The sequence below is a fragment of the Doryrhamphus excisus genome, chromosome 1 (genome assembly GCF_030265055.1).
Source record: "Doryrhamphus excisus isolate RoL2022-K1 chromosome 1, RoL_Dexc_1.0, whole genome shotgun sequence".
Lineage (NCBI taxonomy): Eukaryota > Metazoa > Chordata > Actinopteri > Syngnathiformes > Syngnathidae > Doryrhamphus > Doryrhamphus excisus.
Window position 1 is genome coordinate 39098990 of NC_080466.1, and position 22901 is coordinate 39121890.

The 22901-nt window shown below is 40.3% G+C and overlaps 1 protein-coding gene across 4 annotated transcripts in view; it reads right to left on the reverse strand.

The window, feature by feature from the left end:
* The window catches only part of cacna2d3 (calcium channel, voltage dependent, alpha2/delta subunit 3), a 31280-nt gene extending 13034 nt beyond the window's left edge, over window positions 1-18246 (reverse strand). Inside the window, exons 1-14 of one of the 4 annotated variants that reach the window (XM_058088477.1) lie at window positions 18075-18246; window positions 17252-17333; window positions 15698-15928; window positions 14389-14505; window positions 11503-11562; window positions 7697-7859; window positions 7147-7278; window positions 5496-5556; window positions 5254-5404; window positions 4876-4950; window positions 4687-4776; window positions 2192-2305; window positions 1375-1453; window positions 290-423 (exon numbers count right to left, since the gene is read on the reverse strand). In XM_058088477.1, the coding sequence (XP_057944460.1) occupies window positions 290-423; window positions 1375-1453; window positions 2192-2305; window positions 4687-4776; window positions 4876-4950; window positions 5254-5404; window positions 5496-5556; window positions 7147-7278; window positions 7697-7859; window positions 11503-11562; window positions 14389-14505; window positions 15698-15928; window positions 17252-17333; window positions 18075-18196 (1611 nt within the window). In that variant the 5' untranslated portion in view covers window positions 18197-18246. Of the gene's footprint in view, window positions 1-289; window positions 424-1374; window positions 1454-2191; window positions 2306-4686; window positions 4777-4875; window positions 4951-5253; window positions 5405-5495; window positions 5557-7146; window positions 7279-7696; window positions 7860-11502; window positions 11563-14388; window positions 14506-15697; window positions 15929-16594; window positions 16765-17251; window positions 17334-18074 lie in introns of those variants that run through there. The other 3 variants (XM_058088484.1, XM_058088503.1, XM_058088494.1) reach the window with 3 other exon arrangements.
* Window positions 18247-22901: the final 4655 nt, after the last annotated feature.

The window sequence follows — 22901 nt, forward strand, 5'->3', positions numbered from 1 at the left end:
AATGTGTATTTATACATCTTTTACAGAGGTGATGATGAAACTCCACAATAGAAGAGAACACATTTGGTGCAGTTTTAAATTGGAAAAATGCACCACAAGCATTTTCTAAAAACAGCCTGCAACTTCCCCATTGAAATGCATGCTTCACAGCAACCATTGTAAATAGTTCATGGTGTTATATTTATTATAGGGATGGCTGGGCTTGAATGAGTTAATGTGCATCGTAACAAACATGAAATGAATTATGGCCATCCATGATAAACAAATAGATTTTACAGTCCATACTCACTGCACTGTCCACGTAAGCCTCGGTCCATACAGTGTCGTGCTCATGGTCAATAACCTTGGGGCGGCTCATGACGTGAAGATACCTCATAACGTTTTCTTGAACATCTGCCAATGTGGAAATCTGACTGAAATATCCTGAAATGAAAACAACACAACAGCAGTAAGTACATGGAAACAATAGTGAATAGCAGTGATTTTATTTTTATAATGTGGCAATAAAAAAAACAAACACTATTTTTTTTTTATTTCAAATACACTACCTTTTGTTTACATTTACCTGACATGTTAGGTGTATTTGAACAAAGTAGAAAGAAATCAGTAGTATCGCTGATAGTAGCCTGAATTTGACCAAATGAGTGGTATCGCACATCTCTAATGACGAAGGCGCACACACAAAGCTCAAAATAACTGCTCTGAAGCACACAACATGTCAGGAGACCAGAACGTGACTAGAAATTATCTGCATCGCCAGTGCCAATTTTGAAACAGTGCCTAAACCAAAAGAAAACAAACTTTGTTCGAAAACAATTCCTTTTAATTTTTACAACATTTTGTGACTTGTAAGTCGAACAGAATAGCAATTTAAACACTTCTGTAATGTAAATAAAATGACAACTATGCAATGAATTGACTAATTGGCTGCTTATGAAGTCACTAACTCTACTACGAATCCCCTTGGTAGAAATGGCTGACTAGTCTAAAGCCATGAAGTACCATTTCATACTACATAAAGTTTATACTGGACAACTAAGGTTATTTCACAGTGGGGAAGCAGGTAAGGCTTTTCCCCCCTGACAGTGGCGCCCCGCTTTCCAGAGGGTGTGGAAACGTGGGAGAACCATCAGCAGTGAGCAGCTGAGGGAGACACACTCTGACAGGAAGAGGTATTAGAGCAGATTGACCTCTGAACCCCCCAAGTGCCACTTCATTGCCTCTTGGCAGAAAGAGCAAGCACACAAGCACACACACACACACACACACACACAAGCACATTTACTATGGCGAAAACCTGCAGATAAACTGAATTCACCCTTTCATAAAACCCATCCACGTCCGTGTTGGTGAATGTTTATCATGAAATCGAACCTTTGTTGGCGCACGCCATCCATTTCAGGTTATCAGCAAATGCAGACTCCCGTCCAATCAGGTAAGGGAATATGCGTACCTGTGCAGTGAACACAGATTCAAAAGGTGAGGTGACGAAATGAATTGATCGAACATGTTTTTCATACCGCAAGAACTTAAAACAGCTTATTCTGGTCTTTATTATGCACGTGGCTTTCATTTGGAACTTTATGCATGTGCATTGTTGCCAGGCACTGAGCAAGAGGGCATGTTCCACTGTCCTTTTTAAAGCACAATGTGTGACATTGCCACTGCTGCATGGCTCATTGGCTCCAGATGCTTTGCTCAGCATAAAGCTTATAGAAAACCTAATGGTTGCCGTATAAAAGCCCAGAGGCTGTGTGTGTGTGCGTACACTGGGAGGGGGACACTGCCTCATAGTGCCCCACGAGCAGCCAAACACTGCCAGCACACATATGCTAGACAGAAATGAGGAAAGGCCCCAGAGCTGCTGTTTTTTTTATTGCTCTGTGAATCGCACAGCAAACAATTTCATTTCATTAAAGTCAATGTGGAGTCCGGGAAAAAAAATCATAGCAGGGTGCACTGCAGGTTTTACTCCTCATGGGACTCATGGTGCTCTCCAATGTGTCATATTGATTTGGATTTTACATGGGAGACTTATGAGTAAGTCATGATGCAAGAAACCAATTCCCCCACACGTCAAACGTGGAGCTCCAGTTTGGCATGCAATATTGAAGTTTACATTCATCTTTGCTGGAGGGAAAAAAAACATGCAATTCAGAATCCATGCGGCGCAGACAGATGTGAATCGCACCTTTCTTTCTGGCCAGTTGTACTTCTCAAAAACATCATCATACATTTCCGTTGCCCCGTCTGTCACAAGCATTATGGCCTGGCTGCACACACTCCCATGGCCAGTCTGATTGAACTAAAGTAAAACAGCAAAAAAATAAAAACAAACAAACATCCTGAATTCTACCAGTGTTGTTAGTTATGCTTTGAACAAGAAAAGTAAACAGCACTGGAAATGTTGTTGACTTGGCAGCTGTGGAGTTATCAGTCAATAAAATCCAGCTCATGTCCTCTCTAATAGACTCGTGGAGTCTTAATTCTGAATTCTGCAGAAGATGCACTGCAGTAATTAAGTGGATTATTGACCTGTAGCTGGAGAGGCTCCGCATGCTGCACACCCCCAGAAATGACACTAGTACACATTATTTTATTATTCCAAATGCAATGATTGAATCGTAGTACCTTCTTGGTAGAAAATGACTTCATATGTGAAAATGTTAAACTACAAATGTCATCATCATATTGACAACAACGCAACTTTGTACTTAAAACCAGTACTTAAAACCAGCTTTTCAAACTATTGCGTGCCCTCTCCAGAGCAGAATGCAGTGGTGTCATCTGTAAATAATACCAGCTTTAGAGCTATCGTTGATGTAGAAGTTGAAGAATTTTGGCTCCAGTAGTGAACCCTGGGGTACGCCGCATTATATATTTAAGCTTGCAGATGTATATTCTCCTAGTTTGACCTGATTTCATACCTTTCTAGTTTGTTCATGAAGATATTGTGATTAATTGTATGAAATAATTTTGTTAAATCCATAAATACTGCGGCTGCACACTATCTGTGGTTGATAGCGTTCAGGTGGTAGAGTGGTCGTCTTCCAACTGGAAGACTGTAGTCTGAAATACTACAATCAGTGGTTCTGTGGTGTATCACGGGGAAGTTAGTTTCACTTTGGACGTTGGATTTTAGACTCTGTAGCGACTGCACTAGTTCCTTCTTGCTGTGCCCGGACTGCTGTGTCATGTTGCGGGAAGCTCGCATGGGAAGCGCCGCTCAAAATGCTGGTTATTTATACTAGGGACCATCAATAAATGACTGTTACATTGAAGACAATAGTGATTCTATATTCTAAATCACACCACAAATTGATCTAGAACCATGTTAAATGATTAGTTCTACTCTAAAAGTATTTTGCAAGGCTAATTTTTCCAATGTTATCTTTTATTAGATGAGGTCATATCAGCAATACTTTGCCGACACATTTTTTAAAACTATTTTCATTACCATATTAAATTCCACAAATTCATGTTTGTAACCAAACTTATGACTATTTTAACAAAGAATCAGTACCGGGTCATATCGAATTGCAAGACTACAGAAAAAATAGGATGGGATCTTATGGGGATGCGGACATGCACATACTGCAAGTCCACAAGGTCAAAGCAAAGACATTTCAATTAATGCAATAACAATTGCAACCATAATAATAATAAAGTTCAATGAATAGCTATTTTACAGTGTTGCTTAGAATGGAGCATTATCAATCCTTTTTTTTTTTGTTGTGATACGGCACTGATGCCTCTGCTTCCACCCGAACACTGAGCACAGAGAGCACCTGATTACCATATTAATTGCACAACTTGAATTAACCTGACAACTGTATCGGCTGGAAACCGCACTGCCTCAGCATCGGCGGTACTCGCCTGAAAGCAGGGAGATAAAAAACACGCAGCGTGGCTCCTGGCCTTATCTGCTTTGTCTTCCCATCAGGCACGATATGAATCACGGCCATTAATTAGAGGCATTAATCACATTTCACTGTAGATGTGTCTGTCTTTAGAGGATGGAAGTGTGGATAGTACTGGTGCATTTCCACAAGACACACTGCCCTGAATACTACCAGTCTGATGCTTTCTTTTTTGGGGACAAGAATCCCCATTTTATGTACGTAAATGCGCGTAAATTTTGGAAATAAGGGTGTTTATTTTCTTAGAAAAATAATAAAGCATCCATTAGGGATGTTCCGATCAGGGTTTTATGCTGCAGATACTGATCCTGATTATGCATGAAATAAAAATCAGCCGAAAGTACTACCAGCTATATTTATAAAGTAACTACTCATTTTTAGAACATTTATTTTCATAGCTTATTTCAAGCCAAACAAAGCCAATATGATTGTTTTACCAGAACATGAATAAAATGCTGCTTCTATGCTAATGCGCCAAACTACTTGTGTGTTGGTTGTGATTTTTAATTGCGCCGTGTCACCCACACACATCAAACCACGCTATTATCATCTTCTCGCTGGAAAACAAACTCCAGGCTTGCAGCAATAGTGAGCCAGTATTCATTTTTGATGTACTTTTCTTTCTTGCTACTACACTGTCACTATAATGCCTGCCAGGAGCTTATTTTTGGACTAAATTTGACTATATTTTCTGACCACATTTCTGGGAATTATCATATTGATAAGCAATAGATTAAATACAGAGGTTAATTGTCCTGGAACTTACATCATTGAGGATTGTGAACGCTTCAGTCAGGGCTTGTCCCAGCAGCCCAATCCCTTTGGCAAACAGCTTGTCCAGATGCTCACGGAAATGCTGGCGCACAACAATGACACAAGCAGCTTTAAACACACATCCCACGCTCGTTTCAAAGGCTTGGATTATTATAAAATCATGTGTTTGACCTGGACTCACATCTTTATTGGTTCTGTCTGCACGCACTAGAGTGCCATTCAAACAAGGCTCCACATAATGAATCTCCTGATTGTACTGCAAACATAGAAATACCTTTAAGTTACAACCAAACACTCAACAAGCACTTCATCTGTACTATCCAATAAAGCTACAGCAGTGGTTCCAAAAGGTGGGTACGTGTACCCCCAGTTGCAATAATTCAAAAGATCTCAGTTCTCATACTCTCATGCCACTCTCGTCATCTTAAGATTTAGGAGTGGCATAACAATGAAAGCAGGAATGAGCATCAGACATATCATGTCTCATTGGACTTTGAAAGCATCCACTAAGTGTAGAGATGCAATGTACTGTAGATAAACACATATAAAAGACACTTACTGCAATGATGTTAAAGAAGTCATCATCTCCAAGTGTGTCTAAAATGGAGGAGACTGTTTGTCTGGCGATGGTCAATCTCAATCCTTTCATGCTCCCGCTGACGTCCACTAAGATAACAACATCTTTGGGAGATGTCGCTGCCTGGATGTACCTGTCATTTGGAGGAGAGTCACAGACTTTTCAAATGTGACAAATCAGAAATTCAAAAGAACACAGCTGGCAAAAGACAATGTAAAATGTACCACTTCCTGTTCCTGCAGTCAAAACCGATGACCCCATTTTCATCCGGATGCCACTTCACTCCTACAGAAACAAAATAGAAATAAATCACAGAAAGCTTTATTCCTAAACACTGAAATGTTCTAATACAATGGCGGCACCACAGACTCTACCTCTACAAAAACACGGCATGACACAGTAAACAGTCCACATTAAGGCTGTCACCACACACCAGATTGGGTCTAAGAGATGAGACAAGAGTTACTACTTTTAAAGGGGACCTATTATGCTCATTTTAGACTTCTGTAGAGCAGCTACACAGGATAACCAGCATACATGGCTTGTGCAAACCACATTATCTGAAACTTTGGCATTGTTTAACATGAGAATACAACCTCATAAATCCTAGGTCAGATATGTGGACAAAGCATAATAATAGGTCCCCTTTAAGAAACGTACAATGAAAAAAAAATATGACAGCATATTACAATTTACAAATGTCATTTGTACTATGTGACCCTCTGTGTGCATGCTAGCAGCCCCGCCTCCACCCACAGAGACAAGTAGACTGTATGACTGAGAAAAGGGCTCACTCTGTTCATGCCACTGTTTTATGGAACAAACATGCCAAAGTGCTGAAAGCAATGCACAGAGTGAACCCAAACAAATACAAATATTAGACGTTGAATACATACTGTGTAATATACAGTATCTGTGATGTACACAGTGTACAAATTCCTACTATGTTAAAAATATGTTCATCATTGATCAGTCGTTAACATATTTTCTATCATTCATTCATTCATTTTCTATCGTTAACATATTTTCTATCATTCATTCATTCATTTTCTATCGTTAACATATTTTCTATCATTCATTCATTCATTTTCTACCGCTTTTTCCTCACGAGGGTCGCGGGGGTGCTGGAGCCTATCCCAGCTGTCTTCGGGCGAGAGGCGGGGTACACCCTGGACTGGTCGCCAGCCAATCACAGGGCACATATAGACAAACAACCATTCACACTCACATTCATACCTATGGACAATTTGGAGTCGTCAATTAACCTAGCATGTTTTTGGAATGTGGGAGGAAACCGGAGTACCCGGAAAAAACCCACGCATGCACGGGGAGAACATGCAAACTCCACACAGAGATGCCCGAGGGTGGAATTGAACTCTGGTCTCCTAGCCGTGAGGTCTGCGCGCTAACCACTAGACCGCCGTGGTGCCCTTATTTTCTATCAATTTATCATTTTCATCTATGTATGCCACCCACACAAAATAATCATCACAAAAGAATTAGCATACTTCTGTTTTTCTTTTATTGGCATTACAATCAGAGACACTATTGTGTTTTCACAGTATCAGTGTTGTTTTGATGCAATACTGCAGGGAACCATCCACACACATTTCACATCATTGAGGCCTGATAAGTCAGGATCAGGCAGCCCGCCGCCCCTCGGTGTGGAAGCTCAATGGCAAATTATAATTAATTACACTCAGTATGTGCACATTCTCTCTGATGGTCTGTAAAATTACTACATTAGCCAAATTACCCTTTTAGCCATTTGATGTCATTTGCTGTGATGCTTCCCTTGAGACACCCCCGCTGCCAAACAGCAAACAGACAGACACACATATGCACAACGCAACCACACACATACGTATCACTCACCAGGGTACTGCCTGAAGAAACCTTTAGCGCTGCCAAAGTACTGCCAGATAAGAGTTGGATCTCTTTCAAAGTTGTCCACAAATACTTTGTTCAGGGCTTCAGACCAGTACACCCCATTGACGATGTCTGGATCTGACGAGATGCAGGATTTAAGAGCAGACACACAGAAGACAGAGACATGTAAATGAAATGGTAATGATACTAATCATCCTCCTCACAGAACCAAACGCGTGCTTGACCTTTGTCCTTTATTGAACCCCTCGGGAGGAGACACAAAGCCTGTGACTAAATCACGGCCTTCCCTTCTTCTGAGGACAAGCTGGCAGCAGCTTCCCTTTATGTGGTGAACACAAGACTTATGAGGAGTCCATTACAGCCACACAAAAGCAGCTCAGGAGTTACGCTTCTCTTTACGCCCCTGACTTGGTATTGATCCCCCCCGCTTGCCAGCGTACAATAGACTCAGCCATTTCTCACATTATCCACTTATTCCCTGCCCCTCGGTTCACCGACTCCAAGGTAAAAACCCCCCAAAGGCTCCCAGGCTCACCTTTGTTGTACATGTTGGTGGGCACCTGCACCACGCTGAGGCTGAGGTTGACTGACAGGTTGTTAAAGTGGTCGTTGGGCTCCAGGAGGAACTCGCCTCCCAGCTCCACGTTATTGCCCTCGTTGTCCACTTCGTTGATCAGCACAGCGTTGAAGTACTCATACTAAAGACAAAGTTGAAGACAAGCAAGAATGTAACAGACACACCTCTTAATCCTAACTACACACGATGCCATACAGTAGAGGCGAAAACAAACAAGCACATATTTTTATGACTATATACCTATTCTAGGGGGATTGCAGCATAATACATTACAGACAGGCGCTCCTCCCATAAATAATTGTACAAACAACTCTAGAAAACTACTGTAGATACATACGCTTGGAGGAAGAAATCGTAGCTGCATTGGGAAAGGACAAGGTCACTTCCGTTCTTTTGACATGGCTTTTTTACCCCTCATTATGTCATTCATTATGTCTCCCAAGAGTGCGACAGTCTCTTCTGATGACAGTGTGTCAAAGAAAAGGAACGTGACAGTGACGAGCGGAGTGAAATTAACATGGGAAAATGCTAAATCAACACTGGCTGCACGCCTGGTCCAGCATCAATGCTAAAGACGCCATTTTTAAACATGTGAAAGGAAACAAAAACAAGGCGGAACTTATTACCTTATGTAGTATTTTGCAATTGAATTTGAAGTGATCTGGTGCTTTTTTTCTTCTCACTCCAGTGAGACTAGATTTTTTTTAAATGGCTGCTTGAAATGTGAATTTCTCTTGGAGATGAATAAATTATCATATGCGCTCTATAACTCACCCTATTAATGGTAAAAATTAGAAGGCAGGAAATGAGCGAGGACAGAATTCCATCATTCATTCATACATTTTCTACTGCTTATCGTCACGAGGATCGCGGGGGTGCTGGAGCCTATCCCAGCTGTCTTCGGGCGAGAGGCAGGGTACACCCTGGACTGGTCGCCAGCCAATCACAGGGCACATATAGACAAACAACCATTCACACTCACATTCATACCTATGGACAATTTGGAGTCGCCAATTAACCTAGCATGTTTTTGGAATGTGGGAGGAAGCCGGAGTACCCGGAAAAAAAAACACAAACGCACGGGGAGAACACGCAAACTCCACACAGAGATGGCCGAGGGTGGAATTGAACTCGAGTCTCCTAGCTGTGAGGCCTGCGCGCTAACCACTATATAATACTATAATTCATCAGTAAAATTTTATCTAAAGCATGCCAGCTCATTTCAACAGTTGTGTCCTAATTTAGAAACAATACAATACATGTTATTAAATACTAATACAGTATTTAATAAGGAAGATGTACGCTGTGTCCTGGTTCAAAATTCCCAGTCTTGCCAAATCTAATGTTATTCATGACTAATGTGGTACAAATAGAAGTATGGCATCTAATGAAAGGTCTTGCTTCCAAATGGGAAACAGTTAGTCGGTGCTACCCTTCAACGGCTGCTACTTCAGGAGAAAGAGCTCTTCCTGCCTGAGTGGCCTCTTCGTGGCCTCCTGCGCTGAGAGAGGAGAGAGCGGACGGAAAAGGGAGAGGCAGAGATGGGTGATGGAGTCGAAGGCTCTCACACTCGGAAGGGAGGCTATGCAGGCATCACCATCAAGCAGCTCGTGACAGCTCATACCACGCCTGAGCGGCTCTCTGATGAGCTGCGGAGAGGTGGCGGTGTTGCTGAGGGGAGGGGGGTTGCAGGGGGGGCTGCGGAGGAATATTGCATCCTCAGCAGAGATGCTGTACAAAGGCCTGTTAAGCGTGAGGGTTATTACAGTCCAGCAGGCCACGGTACACTGCAGCTCTCTGCAAGACGCCGTGCCGACTCTTCCACCGCTACCGCCGGCTGGAGGCCTGACTGCGGAGAGTGTCACCCTGCGGCACAGCCTGCTACGTAAGGCCTGCTGCATAACCAAGCGCCACGCAAGGTTCATTCATGGATCCTTGCCATTCAAACAGATGTAGAATTATTGCACACTTATGATGTACATATAGGACTGTATTATATTAGGACATTTTAACAAAAAATATAAGTTATCTTTACACTGAGAATCACAGTCGGTGTCGGAGAGCATTATGCAAATAAAAAGTTGTTTTCCCTTAGTCAACAAATCTCTCTTTTGTCATACAGTAAAACTCTGAACAACAGATCAATTTCTTCCGCGTCAAAATCCCTGTGATTCTGTTTAACGGCCCAAGTAATTCATTTTCCATAACAAAGTTGGAAGCAAAAGTAATGTTAATAAACCTGCTGATGCAGCACCAAAAAAAAAAAAAAAAAGATAGGAGACATCATCCCTGATATGTCCTCCCTTGAGATGGCGGATCCTCTCGGGGTCAATGCAAAAAGCCACAGATAAGAAGGACCTTTCTTATCTCATTGCAGTCAGTGAAATGGGCCGTGAAAAATGTGCGGTGTCACAGAAGGCGGGGCTGTCTAAATGATGCCATAAGGACCAATGTCATGACATCACATCATTAACACAGTTTGATATCCTATTGTCCTTATTATTCTTTTTATGGCCTTTACAATCAAGTATCATCATCATCCATTCGGATGCTTTGTACCTTTACGAGTGTAAATTGAATATTTCCTCAATTTCAACGTTTTAACACAAGTTGAAAAGTAGAAACAAGTAGAAAATAACAGAAACCAATAGAAATTCGTTTAATTGACATTATTTGGAAGGGCATGCTTTTATAATTGTATTATTGTTCTTTTAATTTGCAAAAGTTAAAGAACTGCACTGTATCATATTTTGTACCACTACCAAATGACATTGTCATTCACATGTTTGTTTTCTTTCAGCTTTTTCCTCATTGCGGAGTCGCCATAACGGATTTTTTTGATCCGCATAATGCTTTTTCCAAATTATATTCTACCAAATTATACCAGTGAAGCTTACTAACTGAGATTCGAACCTGAGGCGTCCGCTCCAAAGTCCAGAACGCTAACCGCTACACCACAGCAGGCTCAACATTGCCCGTGGCGGACCATTTAAAGATCATTCATAGGCATGAGGGGAAAATTCAACGCCATGTCCTATCCTGAATCCCACAGGGACGCGTGAGCGTGACAGCGGTGTGAACAGCACACGGGCAGGAAGTAACAAGGCAACTGAAACACATTTAAATGTTGTAAACGCTTCTATTAACTTTAAAGTACTGCGGTTATTTCAGGCTTTTGTTGCTCGAGTGGATTTCCAATCTGGAGTCATGTACGTGAAACAATGCTCTGTGAAAAAGACTTTCATTTATCTTTGTCCTTTGGACAGAGCAAGTGAATAAGATAGGGAGGGCGGGAGAGAGGGAAAGAAAGAGGGGGGGGTCTAATAAACGACAAAAATACTGCATTCCCTCTGCGGACTAAGGAAGCTCAATGCAGCTTGAAAATGCGCAATGGGAGCCACTCCGGTGTCCCTAACGCAAGTAGATGTTTAAATCCTGTTAAGAAAGTCAAGAAGAAAATCAAAGTGTCAAATCTTACTGGCAAAACCGGTACACCGACAGCGTTAATGGTATGGATCTTCTATACGTGTGAAACGTTCCCTTCCTTGCCTTGTGTCACTGATGAGTGGTGACAATGAACATCATGGAGCTGCAGCCTTCAGCGAGGACGCAATATGTATCGCTGCTGACACCCATGTGAAGGACACGTCCATTACGCTAATCCCGCTCATGGCCGAATGATTCTTCTTGGTCACTCCATGATAATGCATCATGTTTTACTGATACGCTCTTTTTGTTGTTGTTTTGCATGGGACCAGCCTTACCTGCAGGTCTGGGTTATCTTCGTGCTGATGATGCGCCTCCTCCGCTGCCTCTACCAGCCGCTGTGTGGAGCAGAAAGACATGTTCAAGAAAATGCCACCTGGGAATGGGGATAATAATCCATCAAAGGTCATTTCTAGAAGTGACGTCATTAGGGTAATACCTCTCAAAGCAGAATCAACAAATGCTTCATCTTGGTTGAGTATATTTTTAACCCAAATAGTAGTCATGCCAAAAGGTTGTGTTGCTGCTGGATGTTCACAGCATCCCAGTGATAGTGTAAGTTTATTTTCTTTTCCAAGACAGGAAAGTTGAAGAAAACAATGGAAGAAGCAAGTGCAGAGAAGAAGCTGATGACTGATGCTTCAAAGGAACACGTTAACAGGAAGCATTGGGCTTGAAGGCATGCTATAAACTAATAGGATCACATACTGAACTGTCTAAAATATGACTAAAATAAGAAGCGTCTAATAGCTTGCTGACAATTAGCCTTAAAAAGCAGCAATATATTTAGAATGTAAACAATCATGTCTATGTTTGGTCGCTCACGGTGACTCAAGGGATGGATTATTATATAAAATATTTCTGAGCACAACCACAGCAGTGCCTCTCAACATACACATACTGATAATGATATACAGTATATATGGCTTCATATTTGGATGAGTGGTTAGCGCACAGGCCGCACTGCTAGGAGACCTGAGTTTGATTCCACCCTCGGTCATCTTTATGTGGAGTTTGCATGTTTTCCCCGTACATGCGTGGGTTTTCTCTCGGGACTCCGGTTTCCCCCCACATTCCAAAAACATGCTAGGTTAATTGGCGACTCTAAATTGTCCATAGGTATGAATGTGAGTGTGAATGGTTGTTTGTCTATATGTGCCCTGTGATTGGCTGGCGATTGACTCACGAAGACAGCTGGGATAGGCTCCATAAAATGTAGAAAATGAACAAATTAATGTCTTCATATTCAATGTGTTTTCAATGTGTTAAATAAGCTTTCTCTGAAGCTGCTGTGTGCTCTTCCCTTTGCCACCCGGGTGTCCGGTAATATATGGGTACCTGTCGGCCAAACTGTTTATCCCTTGAGTGTAAAAAGCGGCCTGCAGGCAGCGGTGGAGAAGTGCTGTGCAGTGATTGATGGCGGGAGGCTGGTGTAGGATTTCACGCAGCGCGCCGAAGCAGCAGTCACCTCTCTAATAACTCTACAAATGTGCTTGGCTGTGTGTTTTTGGGCAAATGACGGCGAGCAGGTAATTAACATCTGTCACACAAGTCAAAATAACTGCTTTATTAACACCATTGAGGTTCTGCCGCACGCATTCAATTGACCTTATTGGTAAATTCTCCATGTCAGCAATTGATGAAAGCCAAGAAATCCATTAAGAAACATATTTTTAATATTCCCATTACCTTTTTCTTTTGTTTACAATCCCTTTTTCCATATAAGCCATAATTGTTGCTTGTATTAATTTCAATGTACAAAAAAAATCACTCCCTTCTCTTCTCTTTTGTTGAAACATCCCACAGCAGAGAGTGTAAATGTACAGGAGGAAGTGTAGCACAGGCAGGCTGAGATAAACCTTATCATGTCCTAACAGCCCCATTGCAGAGGTCGTAGACAGGCTGCTGCTGCTAAGGCCTCTGATAACACGAAACATCCATCTACTTTTTCCATTTCCAAATCATTCATGGAATATTTAGAGCGGTATATGTGATAAGAACATGTTTCCTCACGTGGTTTATTCGCTCCACTGCAGTGAAGGGATATCTAATTGAGAAGAGGCATTTGATTGTACACACTCGTGTAAAAGTTGTTGCTTTTGTGTTAGAATGGAAATGGAATGGAACATTTCTCCAATGTTGAAAACAACACATAATGTTAATAACAGCTAATAACGTCATGTAATGCAGTTATTTAGACACATCGATCCATATTTGCAGTTGCTGCACGGCTGTGAGACCACACTGGTTTGTGTTTTGTTTCTACTGGGTCCTTTTCATTCATTCATTCATTTTCTACCACTTATCCTCACCCTGGACTGGTGGCCAGCCAATCACAGGGCACAATAAACAAACAACCATTCACACTCACATTCATACCTATGGACAATTTGGAGTCGCCAATTAGCCTAGCATGTTTTTGGAATGTGGTAAGAGGCTGGAGTACCCGGAGAAAACCCACGCATGCACAGGGAGAACATGCAAACTCCACACAGAGATGAGAGGGTGGAATCGAACACGGGTGTCCTAACTGTAAGGCCCCGTGCAGCCGCGGTCCTTCTAATTGATATATTTATTTTTTAAACCCAGTTTCAACTACAATGTAGAACATAAACACCAAAACATAAAGAAAAATGCACTTTAAAGCTTCCAATCCCTCCCTCTTCTCATTAGCTCCGATGGTGAGATATGAGATCCTTTTCTTATTCAAGTTCAACATCTGCTGCGGTCCAAAAAGAAGCTGTCGTCGTTGATCAAACTGACTGAGCAAAACACTTCAAAATGTGATATTAGCTTCCACTTCACCTGTCCAATTCACTACTTCCTGAAGCTCTAAGCATGATGGGAGACTGTAGTTCTTTTAGCCATATATTAGCCACATCACTGCACAAGCCACTGGGTTCCAAGTGGTAGCATGAAAAAAAACAGAATGTAAATGAAGTGTAAAGTGGAATGTTTGGGGCGGAGTTATGCTTTAAAAAAAATTATTAATTATGAATTATAACATTTTGATGTTGTGGGTTTTTTTTTAGGAATACAGGTTTACAATGAAAACATCACATAAAGTAAACATAACTACTTCACTATTTAATCAGTTATTTCTTGAATCAGTGATTTCTTTCATGATTTGATGCGTACACATGACAGCAAAAAAGTCAACATACCCTGGTGGCTTCTGCTTTTTTGCGGAACATTTCCTCCATCTTCACAGCCAGGTTTTTCACCAGTTTCACACCATCGATTTCTTCTACTCTGACCGTTTTTCCTGGTGGTTTGTATTTCTGGAAACATGCAAGCAGCACAAGCACAATCATTTTCATGGCCACTCTGAGTTCAGTGAGAAAGACGAAAGCTTAATTCACACTTTATCCGCAACATCTGACATCTGTGGGGAATTCCTGTACAAGGATTATAAGCCTCTGAATGTTGACAAAATGCAGGCATGAGACGCTTGAGAAGGAACGCTCTCCGACACCAAAATGATTGATAGTCTTTATCTGGTCGCAGTCACTGCCTTCACACGCCGCTTCCTTCTGTCTGATTGGATGGTGACTGCCAAGCTGGGGGGGCCCGGGGATGGGCGGGGCTGCGTCCAAAAGGCTACGCATGGTAAGAGTGTAATTGAAATGAGTCCGAGCAGAGGAGAGAGATAATAACGTGTCAAGCTTGGACGATTCCGGGTAATGAAGTACACCTCACGTAATGCTGATTCCAGCGGATGCACTGGACCTCCGGTGATACGGAACGCTCTCCCTACAGCTCAGAGGAATATAACGTTACATAACACCTCACCTGACAGGAGCACGGACTGCCCACTGAGCCGCCACATCACACACACCTCCAATAATGTTATCCAAAGATAAACACAGCCGCAGCTGCTTGTAGACCGTTCATACACACTGCAGATTATGCGGACGTGGACGGGACGCACACAAAAAACACACACACTAGTACATGAGGCGACAAATTACCTACTGAAAGGAGAAGTGTGGGCTCGCAGTGGAGCAGAACAGTTCATTTCACGCCTGTCCTCCTTGCCTCAACACCCAGTGTCCCTTCAACACCCTCCTTCGCCTTCCCGGTCCCGCCTCCCCGCATCATCAAGATGAGATTAAGCACCATCCATCAACAATCAGTACAGATCAAGATTATTGATCAAAATAAAGACAAGTTCATAAGTGAGCAACGGGAGCCGGGGGAGGCTTCCCCACTGCGTTTCCCCTTTAGCTGAAATCTTAGCATCTAATGATCAGTCTTAATGACCGGGGCCTAACGACCCTTCCAGTTCCCTCACAGCTTGCTGCTTTGTGCTGACTGGCTCCCGACACACCTCCATGAGCAGGAGCACAGCCAAAGTGCTTACATACGCACTAAAAATGGCTACAAATCTGCAGGGCATATCACTATATGTTCATTAAACTTTCCAAAAAAATGCACATTTGTTTGCATTGCAACGATATAATGTCAGCTCACCTCTGGGCAAGGCGGGCCCTGGTTTTGAGCTTGGAGTCGTTTTCTGAACGCTGTCTGTATGCTCTCGCCATATCTGCGTGGGTTCACTCTTGTGGTTGCGCCTTCCTCCCATGCTCCGGGACATGCAGGTGAGAATCTGGAATTAATCCTGCTGCCGCCTTTGGCCGGGGTGGAGGTGGTCTCCGTGCTGGAGTTAGTGCCGGGACGCGGCGCTGTGATAGCCCACAGCTCCTAGAACAAGGAAAGTGAGTTAAAAGCGCAAGATTATTAAGTAAAATAAAGATTATGTTGTGGTGGTGGTAAGGAGACCTGGACTAGCCAAATCTAAAAGACTCAAAAACTGTAATTTCCCAGAAAAAAACTTGCTTTCACCGAGTTTTTCTAACTGAGAAGACACAAGCTGTAGGCCTGCACGCCATGTTTCCATAGGTACAGAGTCTGGAAGATCTACAAAGCTTTCTGTGTGGGTTAGTGTGGAGCTGCTTTGTAGGAGTCCCCAACTCACTACAAAGGGCCCCAAATGAGCATAGTAGGTCCCCTCTAAAATATAGGAATAAAGAAATTGTCACTCAATAAAAGAAGCACCTCAAAAACAAAATGGGTCTTCCCTTTGCAAGATTTGTTTTCAGCTAATTTGTGACAGTGATGGTAAATCGTGACAACAAATAAGCACATTTTTTATACGAAGTTTAAGCAGATTCTTACTTTTTCTGAGTGTAAAAATAAATGCACCAGTGGCATTTACTACTACTATACTGTAGTTGGAAGAATTATTCAAAATACATTTTAATAACATCGATTAAAAACAAGTCCTTGCATGGCTAGCTAGTAGCAATAGTTAACTCAGCAAGCTAACATTAGCTAAAAACTACAATCCACCTATTCAGCGTGAATTACCATTTTTTTGACGAAGATAATTCACAAAACTCTTCCAAGTATAATCGTAAATTTTAAAATGACACGCAAGACAATATTTTAGTGTCATATTACCTCTTAATGGTGATTGAAGCGAACTACGTCACAGCTAATGAGTGTCATTCATTACTGCTTCACGAGGAGGGGCGGGGCCAAGCCAGGTCAAAAACGCACGTGCATTTTGGGACTTGTAGTCTTAGAATCGAATTCGGCGTTTATTACAGCCTTTGTGGGTAAAATAACGTAAAAATGTTTTATTAGACACACATTTTGCATGAAATGAAAGGCAAACATCACAAAATAATTTCTTAGCATGATAGTGGACCTGTATTTACTGTACAATAATCGATATAAAAATATGTAGTGCCCATCACGTCACCTGATGCTCGCTTCTGCCACCAAGTGGTCACACGTATATTTACCGCATTGGTGCTTGCAAATAAATGAATTTCATGCATCCTATCAACCTTCCTCATACTCATACTTTGTTGTTCAGTCTACTTCGTGTCTTATTCTCGGCTGCGGGGACCATGAGTCCCAGGATGTGGAGAGGAAGGAATTGGAATCGGGGGTTGTGGTTAATGGGCCGTGGATGGAACACACACAGAACGCATTTCTTTTCCATCAGACACTGAATACCTTTTGCAGCAGCTGAGATCCAGAATATTTGGCAGAAATGGATTTGATCTCTCCACCAAATGCTGACGCCCAGAGTTTTACACTGTAAGAAAAAAAATGAAAAGCAAATAAAAGATTTAACAAGAATGGTTCCAGCAGTCCTGGACCTTCAACCAGGCCTCATATTTAACTGTAATTATGATAAGCAAGGCTGTGCTTAAACTCTCAACTTTTTTACCTCTGATAAAGCAGTGAAAAGAATTATTCAGTATATATAGAACACCAATTATGGGAAAAAAATACCTGTTTTTGGACTACAATAATATTGGCGTTTTCATTTTTAGGGGTATCTTAAAACATAATAATCAAAATCATAATAATCAAACAATTAAATATACATTTATTTTTTATTTTAGTGTATTATTAAGTTACAGAAAATGTGTTTTGTATTTTTTTGAACTGATATAATCACGTGTTTTTGCTTTAAATCTTTACAAATTCACAAAAAAATGTACACCATAATATAAAATGACAACATTTCAAACGAAATTCTGAAGCAAATCAAACAATTCTTTATATTTTTGTAATAAAAAAATATTTTTCCATTACGTGATTTAATTGAGCAGCAAAATAAGAAAAAAATATTTTAATAAATGTTTCCAAAGGAAGAAAACATGCATTCTTATTATTTTGTAACATTCTATCAATGCAGGAAATGAAGAGAAACAAAACATGGAGCACATTTGTTCCTCCACAAATATTATTATTATTATTATTATTATTATTCCAAATATTAGAAAGACCCAGCAGCAGATGCATGCAGAATATAATATTTTGCACTCACACCGACAGAGGGATGCCCTGCTGGGACGCCGACACCTCCATCAGCAGCAGTCCGAAGCCCACCGAGACGCTGAGCAGGAGGCGGAGGACGCTGCAAGCGCCGTGGAGAAACGTCATGTTCATGTCCCGACCAAGGAGGACCGATCCGGACCTTCGACCCCCCTCCCACTGAGCCCTCTTCTTTTCTTTGTGAGCTTCGTTATCCTTCTGTGACCAAGTACCCCCCGCCCACCCCACGCCCCCCCACCCCATTCCATTCCCCATCACGGAGGAGAGAGAGAAAATGAGAAAGGCTTGTGACACCTTCTTGGCTCCTTCTTTTGTTTTGTTTTCATATAAAAGTAAGAATTCATATCATGGAACTATGACATATAAATAATATTTTCATCATAATTGTGATTTTAATGTCATTATTTTGAGTTATTTATTGAGTCCAATCCACTTTTGGAAAAACTCTTTCTGCTGCACAAACTAGTAAAAACAAATAAAACCAATCACATTAAGACATTTAAAAGAACTCTAAAAACAATAGTAGTTAAGAAATTCAAAGTAAAAAGTCATATTCCACTGTAGGGGGTAATTTTTTTTACATGAGTGGGGACTTATTTACTTATTTTCATTTTTTTTAGTTATGAACACATATTGACCAAGCACCTCATATGACATCAAAATCTACATTTCGACATTTGAAGTAATTATCAAATGTCAGATCATCTGTCTTCAATTCCAAAAATCTTCTATAAAAATACTGTAATACACAATATCCAATATAAGCAATATGTATACATACAGTAGACCTACAATGAAGACATTAATGTACGTATTTCACAATTTATAGGGTACTGATATGCAATACACACTTAGAATTCTACAATTTTAACCCCAGAACATTATTATAAGACACTATATGTTATGTTATGTTATGTTATGTTTTGCTATGTTATGTTTTGCTATGTTATGTTATGTTATGTTGTGTTGTGTTGTGTTGTGTTATGTTCAATTGCAATTTTAACCCCAGAGCATTATTTTAAGACACACTATGTTATGTTATGTTATGTTATGTTATGTTATGTTATGTTATGTTATGTTATGTTATGTTATGTTATGTTATGTTATGTTATGTTATGTTATGTTATGTTATGTTATGTTATGTTATGTTATGTTATGTTGTGTTGTGTCATGTTCAATTACAATTTTAACCTCAGAACATAAGACACTCTATGTTGTGTTACGTTATGTTATGTTATGTATGTTGTGTTGTGTTGTGTGATGTTGTGTTGTGTGATGTTCAATTACATTTTTTACCCCAGAACATTATTATAAGACATTATATGTTATGCTATGTTATGTTATGTTGTGTTGTGTTGTGTTGTGTTGTGTGATGTTGTGTTGTGTGATGTTCAATTACAATTTTTACCCCAGAACATTATTATAAGACATTATATGTTATGTTGTGCGACGTTATGTTATATTATGTTATGTTATATTATGTTATGTTATATTATGTTATGTTATATTATGTTATGTTATGTTATGTTATGTTATGTTATGTTGTGTTGTGTGATGTTGTGGTGTGTGATATTATGTTGTGTTGTGTGATGTTCAATTACAATTTTTACCCCAGAACATTATTATAAGACATTATATATTATGCTATGTTGTGTGATGTTATGTTATATTATATTATACAGCTGGGATAGACTCCAGCACCCCCGCGACCGTCGTGAGGATAAGCGGTAGAAAATGAATGCATGAATGAATATTATGTTATGTTATGTTATGTTATGTTATGTTATGTTATGTTATGTTATGTTATGTTATGTTATGTTATGTTATGTTATGTTATGTTATGTTATGTTATGTTATGTTATGTTATGTTATGTTATGTTATGTTATGTTATGTTATGTTATGTTATGTTATGTTATGTTATGTTATGCTATGTGATGTTGTGTTGTGTGATGTTCAATTACAATTTTTACCCCAGAACATAAGACATTATATGTTATGTTATGTTGTGTTGTGTGGTGTGATGTTATGTTGTGTGATGTTGTTTTGTATTATGTTATGTTCAATTACAATTTTAACCCCAGAGCATATAAGACACTCTATGTTGTGTTATGTTATGTTGTGTTCAATTCCAATTTTAACCCCAGAACATTATTATAAGACACTATATGTTATTGTGTTATATGTTGTGTTATGTTATGTGATGTTATGTTATGTTTGAGGGTTTTCTCCACATCCAAGACAAAAGCAGCAAAAGAATGTAGAGCTATTTATAACTCACACACTTCAAACTGCTGTCCATTGGTTGTGTAGTGGATCACATCACTGACTCATGTGACCCTGAACCAGATAAATAAACACGATTGTTTACTGAGAATACACCATGAAGTTTCTGCTTGCTGGATTGAAGCAATGAGAGCACGCAGGTCGGAGAGTGGCTCCATGGAAGGTTTTAGTAGATGATTCGACTTCTCCATCCACCTTCTCCATCAGCCATTTAAACACGTGAGACATTAAGATGCATATTCAGTCCAAATAACAACCCCTTGCCCACAGAGACCAGCCACCACTAGCGGCAAGCGCCACCACCAGCTGCGGTGTTTCAACCTGAAGCTTTTATTTGTTGGGTAATTGCGTCGTACATCAAAGTTGTGAGGAGCCCTGAAACGTCTGCAACGTGGCGATAAGGCGGCGTGACCTCACGATGCTGACTGCCTCTGATGCTTTAATTAACTGTCCAATAAAACGTCAGGGGGGGGGAGTCCTTAACTCAAACCTGCCCAAGTGTCCTTGAGCAAGCCATTGCGGCGGCTCTGTAGGCGATCTGCATAAACGCAGATTCATTTCCAATAAATGTGGACTCCATGAGGCGCTGAACTCTTAACCCAAACGGTTGTAATCCGCGTCTTGACTTAAGTGGAGATAAACCTCTTAGAAGGTGAAACATGGGACGCCTCCAGGCGTGTTCAATCCCGGCTGGATTAACCTTACACCTCAGGAACATCGTCATTGACAGGGGGGGCCGCTTTTGTGTTATTCCGATCACGTAAGTGTGGATTTATCGGAAAGTGGATGCACCACAGCGCGGTCAACATGTTACATGATGTTCTTCATGTAACTCTTAACGTTATGATGATGATGATGTATGTTAGCCTGCTCAATGTAAAGGTTGAATGGTTGTTGGTCAGTGTGTGTCCACTACCCTAAAAGACAGCTGGGATAGGCTCCAGCTCATCCACTACTTTAGTAGCTGTTTAGGTGTTTGCTAAATACAAGGACGAAGAGTCTTGAACCATGATCATGATCATGATGTGCTATATATATCACTATATTGACACTTACTATGGTACACATTATGTCATTGGATGGTCATATCACCTCGTATTTCAGTAAGGGACAAAAAATTTAAAATAAAAAAAACAAAACAAAAAAAAAAAAAAACAAAACTTAAACTGTATTACAGAAAGCAAGAATTTTCTTCAATTTCTTCATAGAGAAAATTGTATAATTGATATAATATAATTAATAATGACACATAATGTCATTGTATGGTCATATCACCTCATACCTATAACCTCGTAAAAAATTTAAAAACTCAAAATTCAAAAAAAAAAATTATAATAAAAAAAAATCCTTAAACTGTATTATGGAAAGCAGGAAGTGAACAAATGTAACAGTTACTGATTGTAAAAGTACCAGATGGAGGGGTAGGATTTAATAAGCTTTGCTTCTTCCTACTCCTTTTGGACATGTGGAACTGGGAACTGATTATGGGATGCATTCAATTGTAATCTGATGCATGTTCAAATGAAATAAAACCATTAGCATTAGCATTAGCATTAGCATTAGCATTAGCATTACCATTACCATAGTGAGGACAGAAAAAGGTTGGATTAATGTTTGTTATTAAAAAACAAAAAACAACAGGGGCTCTGGGAATGAACCCTGTGGAATGCCAATATTATGGTACCACAAAAAAAAATTGCCATAGGAAATCATCCATCCATTTTCTATGCCGCTTATCCTCATTTGGTTCGTAGGAGTATTCTGATGCCGATCTCAGCTGACTGTGGGTAAGATGTGGGGCACATCCTGGACTGGTCGCCATCCAATCACAGCCATAGGAAATCATATCATCCAATTACTCTGCTCCAGACACCCAAAAATACAAAGAAAAACTGTACATTCTGGACTTTTATCAAGTTACTGACACTCACAACTTTCTTTAGCCCCCATGGTTGGTTATTTTAGCAGTCACCCTCAATAAAAATGGACAGTAGTAGTTGTAGGAACTGGTAATAGTAGTAGAAGTAGGGTGCTTTATTTGGGCACTCGATTCTGCGGAAGACTAAAGTATAAGGCATGTTCAAATGAAATAAAACCATTACCATTACCATTACCATTACAATAGTGAGGACAGAAAAAGGTTGGATTAATGTTTGTTATTAAAAAAACAAAAAACAACAGGGGCTCTGGGAATGAACCCTGTGGAATGCCAATATTATGGTACCACAAAAAAAATTGCCATAGGAAATCATCTAATTACTCTTCTCCCGACACCCAAAAATACAAAGAAAAACTGTACATTCTGGACTTTTATCAAGTTACTGACAATCACAACTTTCTTTGGCCCCATGGTGGGTTATTTTAGCAGTCACCCTCAATAAAAATGGACAGTAGTAGTTGTAGGAACTGGTAATAGTAGTAGAAGTAGGGTGCTTTATTTGGGCACTTGATTCTATGGAAGGCTAAAGTACAAGGTAAAGGGACTAGTTTTGTACTATATACTGAAGGTTTTCCGAGAAATCCATTCGACTTTCC